This window comes from Alligator sinensis, unplaced genomic scaffold (assembly GCF_000455745.1).
Source record: "Alligator sinensis unplaced genomic scaffold, ASM45574v1 scaffold696_2, whole genome shotgun sequence".
Classification (NCBI taxonomy): domain Eukaryota; kingdom Metazoa; phylum Chordata; order Crocodylia; family Alligatoridae; genus Alligator; species Alligator sinensis.
Window position 1 is genome coordinate 253,265 of NW_005842855.1, and position 9,079 is coordinate 262,343.

At 41.4% G+C, this 9,079-nt stretch overlaps 1 protein-coding gene across 2 annotated transcripts; it reads right to left on the reverse strand.

Annotated features, from left to right (window-relative positions):
- Positions 1-7: 7 nt before the first annotated feature.
- MED21 (mediator complex subunit 21) lies at positions 8-7,515 on the reverse strand. Of its 2 annotated transcripts, none has more exons than XM_006035567.2 (4): positions 7,399-7,515; positions 7,037-7,151; positions 4,817-4,917; positions 8-1,281 (listed from the first exon to the last, which is right to left on the reverse strand). In XM_006035567.2, the coding sequence occupies exons 1-4, from the start codon at positions 7,438-7,440 to the stop codon at positions 1,105-1,107; spliced, it is 435 nt and encodes a 144-aa protein (XP_006035629.1). In that variant the 5' UTR covers positions 7,441-7,515; the 3' UTR covers positions 8-1,104. The 2 variants fall into 2 exon arrangements, with proteins under 2 accessions (XP_006035629.1, XP_014381122.1); XM_014525636.2 differs by having other exon boundaries at positions 7,279-7,511.
- Positions 7,516-9,079: the final 1,564 nt, after the last annotated feature.

Below are 9,079 nucleotides of genomic sequence, written 5' to 3' on the forward strand. Positions count from 1 at the left end.
GGGAAAGATTGTACAATGAACCTGTACTGGGGGCAATTTTCTTGCAACCTATATTTCCCTTCCCCCAGGCTCCTTCTCCCTTGAAATTATTTTTCACACAAGACAAAGATTCCACTGTCCTCATCATTGTGCACTAAAGACACCAGTTTATTTACTGGGGAGAAACTGGTAAGAGTATCTTGGAGCCTTCTTCTCTCATTTACAGTCACACAAGTACAAGCTATAGCAACTGCTTACAAAAACTATTAGTTAAAAAAAATAAGTTATTTTCATTTCTTCAATTGCTAACTTCTGTCTCCTGTGGAGATTTCTGCTTCTTTCCCAACACTTCTGTTGTAATGAATGATGCCTCATTGTCTCTTTTAACATACCTACCTACCTACCATCTTTCTGCTGCCTACAAGCAGCCATTAAGCATGTCAAAAACCTTAACTAGCCCACAGACTCATTTGTGAATCAGAAGTGAAAGGAAATACTAAGATTAACTGTCCACTTTAAGTTTTAAACAGAATAAAGATGTCAGGAAAGCTTGTAGGCTGTAAACTGGTAAAGAGATGCAAACAGTCAGTATCATGCAGTTTGAATGGTAATACATAGCATGTACAGCCATGTAGTTATGTTGACCTCAGAATGTCTAGTGGTTTCCTCACTGCCTCTGGCAAGTTCATAGTTTTGTGCTTAAGACTTACATAACAATGGAGAAAACCTACAACAGGAGATTTGAAGTCTTGGTTATGCACAGAGTATTTTACCTTGTACAGTTCCTTTAAGGACTACATTTGCTTCATAAAGATAACAGCTCAGACTAAGTCAGACATATCTATGCATAAAAAATAAAAAAGATTTAAAAGAAATTAACATATTGAATTAAGAGTAAGTATATTAAATGCAGTTCTAGAACAAGCAGCAATCCTAGCTTATACATATTTCATGCCAGAATTGAGACTGTAGTACAAGATTTAAATAAGTTACATTTACCATAATCAGAACACTTAAATTCTCACAACAGTAAGGCTTGATATTACAGTACGTATTTGATGCAGAATTCTTTAGAAATAGGATTTTTTTTAGTCCAGTTTTGCAGCAACATGCTGCCCCCTGCTGCTATGAGTCTGAAACAGGTTGGCTAGGAGTACCACTTCTTGTCTTCAACTGTGATTGAGCAATATCGGCTAGCGCACTCTGGATTTTTTCCAATAGCATATCCCCACGATAGACAACCTCCTCCAGGCGGGCAGCTGCTTCATGGTTCTCCTCCTCTAATCGATACAGACTAGCAGCCTTTAAATAAGAGAAACAAAGTTAGGGAGTGACCTTGAACTTCACACAAGACAGATTTTGCTTCAAGAGGCAAGATGTTCTCACTTTTTAGTGTTAAGAGAGAGAAAGATCCTAATTTTTAGCCTCTGCATCAGTCACTGTCTAAAGGCCAGCTGCATCTTCCATTATTAGGTCTTCCACCTAACAAACAAATGCTCCCACTTCAAGGAGTTACATCATCAAAAAAACCCAAACATGCTTGCTTGTCTCAGATAATCATTCTTAGGTACTCAAAGTAGTTGCTCAATTACAGTTTAAATCAAAAGAAACTGAAAAGAAATAAACTAACTGTCATATTGAATGAAATAGTTTGAATGTTTGTAAAGATTGCCCATTAGCCAGTTTCAGGAAGAAGATAGGATCTATCTCCTTATCTAGCTCATTGTTTTGGAGCTACGTGCGAAATGTCCTGACTTCGCCTAAAACCTTAATCTAAATTGTACCTTTAGAAGTTTTTTACAAAGAAAGTAAATGTCCTAAATTCCGAGAAATCAAAGCCTGGGGCCTTTTAACCAGACTGGTAAAAAGAAAAGAGTATTTACAGTGATATGGAAGTCTCCCCAAGAATAATTTAAAAATGCTCAACAAAGGTAATTTCTGTTGAGTAAGATCCGAGCCCAAATTTGGGAGTTATAATGAATTGAGTAGGAGGAGCCCGATGACGGCAGCTCACTCAATAAAAACCTGTAACTTACTGTCCCAATTTGGAGGTGACTTCACTTGCAGAACAACGAAGGAAGAATCGCAAGTATAAGTTCAGATTAGATTGATCGCCTAATCAAGCCTCTCCGTGAACACGAATCTCTTAGTTCACGCTGAAGCCGCGGAGCGCCCGAAAGGGACTGAAGGAAGGGGACGTAGTCCTATCACTGGTGAGCCCAGCTCATTGAATCGTATTGCTGAGGCCAGCCTATTGAACCGTACTACTGAGGCCAACCCATTGAATCGTACTACTGAGGAATGAAACCATATTTGGGTATTTGGCTTCTCGGAATTCTAGGATTGTAAGTATATTATGAAAAATAACAGTATTGATTCAAATTTAACTTTTAGTTGTAATTGTAGTTGTTTTTGTAACACTAATTCTTATAGCATTGTTTGGGAAGGAAGTGCATTCGGAGCATTGTTTCTGATATATGTAATTATTGTGTTCTTAATGTTTGTGGTGTTTCTTAAAGCTAAGCAGTGTTATATACGTAGCAAAGAGTTTTAAAATAAAATTGTGTTGTATAAATTAAGTGTGTAATCATTGTGAAATCGTGCAATCAGCTAACTACTCCCCCAGCCAGCGCATCAAAACGAATCAGTAAATTGTGTGGGATTTTCTCTATTCCATAACCCACTAGAGACACTAACAAACCCCACAGACTTGGAACCCTGCTCCATAATAAGAGAAGATGAATAAAGTCTAAGCAGAGCAAACCTCTTAAGATAGAAAAAAAGAACAGCATATAATCAGCAAAAATGTCTCATTCAAACCAAAACTATTTGAATTTTTATGTTATCCTGAATTTGATGAAGTTCCAGATGATTTTGAAACAAAATATTTTAATATTTTCAAAAGCTAAAGGCCAATGTTTTGCCGGGGAAAGGACATTTTGGGCCAAAAATGCTCAAATTTATGCCACATCTACTGAGTAAATGGAACGGATCAAAACTGAGTTTTTGGTGAGTAAGGTATTCAGGCCAAAGTTTTTGCCCAGCTCTAGGTAAAAACAATTCAGATTCTTGTGGCAGATGCCCATTTGTACAACTTTCTCTTTTAGAATTGCACTACCAATGACTCTAGCCAGGTGCATTAGATAGATGCATGTAAGGCCAATGAATGAAGACTACTACAGATGCACCAGGGATTAGAATCCAGATTTTTGCTCAATTAACTGACATATACAGAAGTAAAAGGTGGACATGTGTATTAAAACACATAGCAATGGGCTAGATATCTGAGGAGAAAAAAGTTAGAAGAGTCAGTAATCAGGGAGAGGGTGGCAGCTCCTTCTACACAAAATAAATCTAAATTTATCCTTAAAGGAAGAGTCTATGCAAACAGAGACAGTATTAAAAGCCAGCTACTTCAAGCACTTTGACATGAAAATGGATTAAATTAGCACCTTTTCAACATGAATAACCAGATTCTATACTGTTCTAGTGTGGCCAACTTCATCCTCCCCTAACACATAATCCATTAAAGGTAGAAAGGGACACAATGCATAAGCAACGGTTTAATCAGTTTAAAAGGCTGAAAGTGAAGAATAAAAAAAGTACGGCCATTTATGTTACACAAACTGTCCAGGAACCCAATGACCACAGCACTGTCTTTCTTAGCAAATGTAGTTATCCCTAAAAATGAGGCCCAGACACTGGTCCAATGCCAGCTGAGGTAAGTCTGTTTACCGACTGGATCACACCCCCCACCTACCCCCGCAGTCTCTGCAACACCTTGGCTTTCTAATGCAAGCTGTCACTACAACCAGGTGTGGTTTAACTGTAGAACAGGGAAAGATCTTTAGTACCCTTGCCCTGCTGATTGAAACTATACTACTGCATTAAAGACAGCAAAAGATATGTGGCAATTACTATCTCTAGACTGCTAGCCAAGTAACACTTCACAATACTCATGACAGTTTCTGTTCAACTCTGCATACACTGCCAGGTTTAGACGCCTTTTGTAATTCACAAATATTTACTGCATTTTGCAGAAAAGCAGCCTGCTTAAAAATTTCCAGTTTCAGTTCTTGTATTTACCTCATCTTAGAATGAAGTTTTAGAAAGTAGCATGTAAAGCTAATGCCCATTTTTTTTTTTTTTTTTAATACAAAAAGGCATATAAAAAGGGACGCAAGAAGAAGGCACACGAGTCTATCTACAGCACTTCTGTCCTAAAGAAAAGGACCAGCAGGACAAGTTTGTTCTGAACCTAAGGAAAGTTTGCTGATGCAGCAAGAAAGCAGAAAACTGCTTTGTGACACAGCTGGAACAGACATGCCAACCCTTTAGAAAGCAGGGGTCTAGATACACAAAAGGGGCCATGTAAAAAACAAAGGCTTAAACAGAACAATACTGTAGTGCTTTGCTCTTGCTGGGATTAAGTACAACCTGCTCCAAGAGAGCAAGTTGATACACAATTTTTTAGAATATTTAAAAGATACAAATAGACAAACTATCAACAATTGAAGATGCCAGGTAACTTCCTAAAGTAACATTAGGTGGTGGTAAGAACAGTTTCTTTGGCATTGTAAGAAAGTCAAAGCAAGTTCTACATATCTTAGTGGTCTTGGATGCAAGTCTGCCCACCCTGTTCCAAGTTCACCTACACAACGTCATCTTTTCAGTATATTGCCGGAGATTTACAGGTTCTCTTTTGAAGAGCTCAAGTTCATTTTAAACAATATGCAAGACCACATCTTTTACATTAGTTACTCTTTTGAGATGTGATTTAATGCGATTAAGAAGCATTTTTGCAGTGTTTCAGTATTTTGGCTTTCAACTTTCTTACCTGCAAAGCTGCTGTTGATTCTTCACTAGGTAACGAATCTATCAAAACATCTATATCCTTAGCAGTACGAGCAATCAATGCTGCAAAGAGCTGGGCATATTCTATTAAAAATAAATAAGAATTACTCTAATATACTACTTTTAGCTCTTTTTTTCAGGGGAACTGTAATAAGCTGGGGGCACATTTAAAGAACTTGAATCCATTTCAGACAAGCTGTATTTACTTCTAAAAAAAAAAAAAAAAAAAAAAAAATCAAGGAAATGTCAAGCCTTAAGAACTTCCCCATACAAGGCAGCAATAGCATGGTACATTAGGACAATTGAATCAGATTGAGCACAGATAAAAGGCTAAAAATTCAGAGTATTCACAAATAAAGGGCTAAAACATCAGATTAAATATAGTTGTATACAAATAGTGCTCCCATAACTATATGAAGTTGCAGCAAGAACACAAGTAGGGTTTGCCATTTCATTAACTGTTAGTTAACAAATGTTGAGGTATGCAACAACCTCTGTGCAGTATAAATGCTGCATAAATATGGTGAAAAATTTAAAGAAACAACTAGATTAAAAGGTTTACTGCTACTGTGTTAGAATTTTAGCACGCTGAACTTAAATGCCTTTAAAAACTTTGCTATCCATACGTTTAAAAGAATTTGCAGCTTAGAACCCAGATACCTTTGCTAGTGATAAGACTTTTAAATTTTGGTAAAGTATACAACTCCTCTATTAGTTTTAAAAATTGACTTTTATAATATTATAAATCCAGTTAACAAGTAAAACAAGACTACAGTTAAAAGGTTGTTAAGGAGATCTGTAGGTTTTTCCTGTTTACTTTGTGCATCTGACATATTTTAAGTCACAACCACTGTTTCCAAAAAACAAACAAACAAACAAACAAACCAATCACCAAACAATATGGAAGAGAATAAAAACAAGCCCCACACAAGAAAAAAAAATGGTGACTAAGAACATACAACTAATACTCTGGTTAAAGATTTAATACACTTTAAAAACTAATATATTAACACACATTTTCCATGTCTAATCAAGTGTCATTTTGACAATGTTTGTTTCAATAGCCCTGTTCACATGCTTTTGTCTCTTAAATACAAAAATGAGTACTCTGCAAACAGTACTTAAAAACCTTCTTGCTTTCAAGGACATTAATATTAAGAAGAGGCTAGTCTGGCATCTTCTAGTGTGTTTTGCACAACCTTTTCTAGCTAGTGGCCAGATTAGTACATGCTATAGTAGAATGTGCTTTGGCCAGAGTTTAAGGCAGAGGTGTCAAATGCATCCACCCCTGCAGCCAGGTGAGTGTCTATGAGTTAGTCTGTGGACTGGACTGAACTGGGACCAACCCCCTCCCCCTGCCCACCCTTCCCATGGAGTAGCAGCAGTGCTGGGTCCAGCTCATGCACCACATGCAGCATATGGTAGCCCCTGGAACTGGCATGGGGTGGCCCCAGCACTGCAAGCAGGACAGGAAGTCAGTCCAGGGTGCCGCCTGCAGCCCATGCCCCAGATTCCTTGTGCTGCCAGCAGCTCTGGGTCCAACCCACGCACTGTAAGATCCAAGGGGCCATTTGCACATGAGCATAGGGACCAGCATATGCTGCATGCAGGGCTGTGCATGGTTCAGTTGCCCTGAACTGCAGCACAGCACCATTGTGCACTGTGCTAGCCCCACTTAGGATCCCCAAGGTCAAGCCTAACCCGATTTCAAACATAAAGCAAAAGGAGATTAATTTGAGAAGCATTTTTGGTTGTGCACCTAGATCAGAAGAGTTCCCACTTAAGAAACACATGGAACAAAATTAGGGCTGACCTGATCATTTAAACACTAAATATTTTAAATTGCCTCTTCCCTGAAAGATAACTCTTGCTTTGTCCTGCCATTACATATTTTAGAGCAGAGAACAGGATGGTTCCCAGATACCATCACACTGGTATTCCAGATAGTATGACCATCAGGATGGTAATTCTGCAATGGCTTAGTGAGGAATAACCCTACCGAGGCTAGGGGCTGGACATGACAACCTCAGGGTCCCTTCCAGCTGCCTTTCCTACAATTCTACCAACTCCAGACAATGTTACTTACATTTGCGCTCTTGCAGAGACCTAGAACAGATCTCATCCGGCCCCTACCTTCACTGACCCCTGTGTGTACCAGCGAGCTGCCCTGCCAGTCAGAAAAGCTGCACAAGATGCTTTTTACCTTCCGTAGGATTGGCTGGCTGGTCCTTGTTGAGGGTGGTCTGGATGTTGCTGAACGAGGCAGGTGGGCCGCATTGCTGCAGCACCCCAATAGCATTGCAGAACTGGTCAGCAAGCTGCAAGGCGCACAGCATGCGAGGCTTAGCCACGGGGCCCAGTGGGCAAAGTCAAAGCCCCTACCCTCCTCACAACCCCAACCTCTTCCCAGCCCCCACCCGGACCTCCCCTCCACCAGACTCTCACCCCGGGACCCCCTCTCGTCTCCCTAAAAGAGAACTCCCCCGCGATCCACGCCCACTGGTGGGGGAGCGGGACCAGGAGCCACCCGGGCTTCGGCCGCCCCGACGCGGCGCGACACCTCACCGAATTCACCGCGTCTTGCAACTGCGTGAGCCGGTCCGCCATACTCGCACCCTAGAATCCTGCCCACCCATTGGTCAGCGCCTAAACGCGACGGCGCAGCCAATCGCAGCTCCCAATCTTAGGTGGTCAGGGAGGGAATGGGAGGGGGCGGGGAGTAGAAGTGGGGGTGGAGCTGTACATACTTCCTTTTCGGGTCTGTGGTTCGGGTTCCGCTAGGAGGGTGTCCTGGCTGCTGGGGCCGGTTGCTCCCTGACGGCGGGAGGGTACTTGCGAGGTCTCTTAGCCACCGAGGGGCTCGGGCGCTGCAGGGCCTGTGCCTGGGCCGGCTCCCATTGAACTCGAGAGGAAAACATCTCGGAGGAGCGGGATCCTTTGGGGCTGGATGGACGGGCCTGAGTTCCCTACCTAGTAACCATAAGGAGCCCTCTGCTATGCAAATAAGTAAACAAGCGGGGCTGAGAGACGTACTCTCCCCGGGGCTTGCGTTGCTTCCAAAACCCGCCCCAAATCATGAGGCTGAAGTTGTTTGCTTATTCCAAATTCCTTATTCCCGTTGTGAGGTTCCTTTTTCAAAGCTAATCTAGACCCAATAAAAGCTTGTTATTAATGAATTGTACATCCCAAAGAGAGATAATTTCATTAGCTATGCACATGTACTATTTCATATGTAAAATAATATCGCACCTCAAGTACAGAGCCCTAAATGAAGGTCAGATTAGGATAGGATCATGGGGCAAAATACTTCTTGGGCCACCACAAACTTCCTGTTGATGCCATTGGGGGACTGTCCCAAGAACCCTGACCACAGCACGGTTTGGCCGTGCCAGGCTGCCAACTGACAGCCCCCATGCCCACTATACTAAGTATAATATCTTGAATAAGGAACTGGTTTTTGGGCTGGGATTATAGCTAGAAAATCTGCTTGGGCCACCCATCAGAATACCTCTGCACGACTGGGGGACTCTATCGGACAGGTAAAATATGTGGTCAGGGTTCTTTAGGACAGTCCCCCAGTGGCATCAACAGGGAGTTTGTGGTGGCCCAAGAAGTATTTTGCCCCATAATCCCATCCTAATCTGACCTTCATTTAGGGCTATGTACTTGATGTGAGATATTATTGTACATATGAATTAGTACATACAGCTAATGAAATTCTCTCTCTTCAGGATGTGTAATTAATTTATAACAAGCTTTTATTGGGTCTAGATTAGCTTTGAAAAAGGAACTAGGAATAAGGAATAGGGACCTGGGAATAAAGAATAGGGAACTGGAAACAAGCAGCCAACCGCAGCTTCATCCCCAAATCACTGTTTCTTACAGCAATATTTGCCTGACATCACTATTTCTTACACCATTTTCCACATTTTGTTTTTTAATGCCTTGCGCCACACACACTTGAGTCTGCCAACACGCCTGGGTGTGGGCATCTCTAGGAGTTTGAAAAAGAGGGTGCAGTGCATCATCACATACAACACAACATGCATTTCTCTCCAGGTAATAAACTAGGAGCTTTAGCAACAGCCAGCGGCCCAGGGCTGTATTATGCCATTTAAAATTGAAGCAAAAACAAACAGAACTTCACTGCAATGAGTTAAAAACAAACATGCAGGGCTGTGAAACAGGAGCTTCATGACCAGAAGCAGCTACCAGGTCATAGCTGGATGGACTGGCAGAACATCAA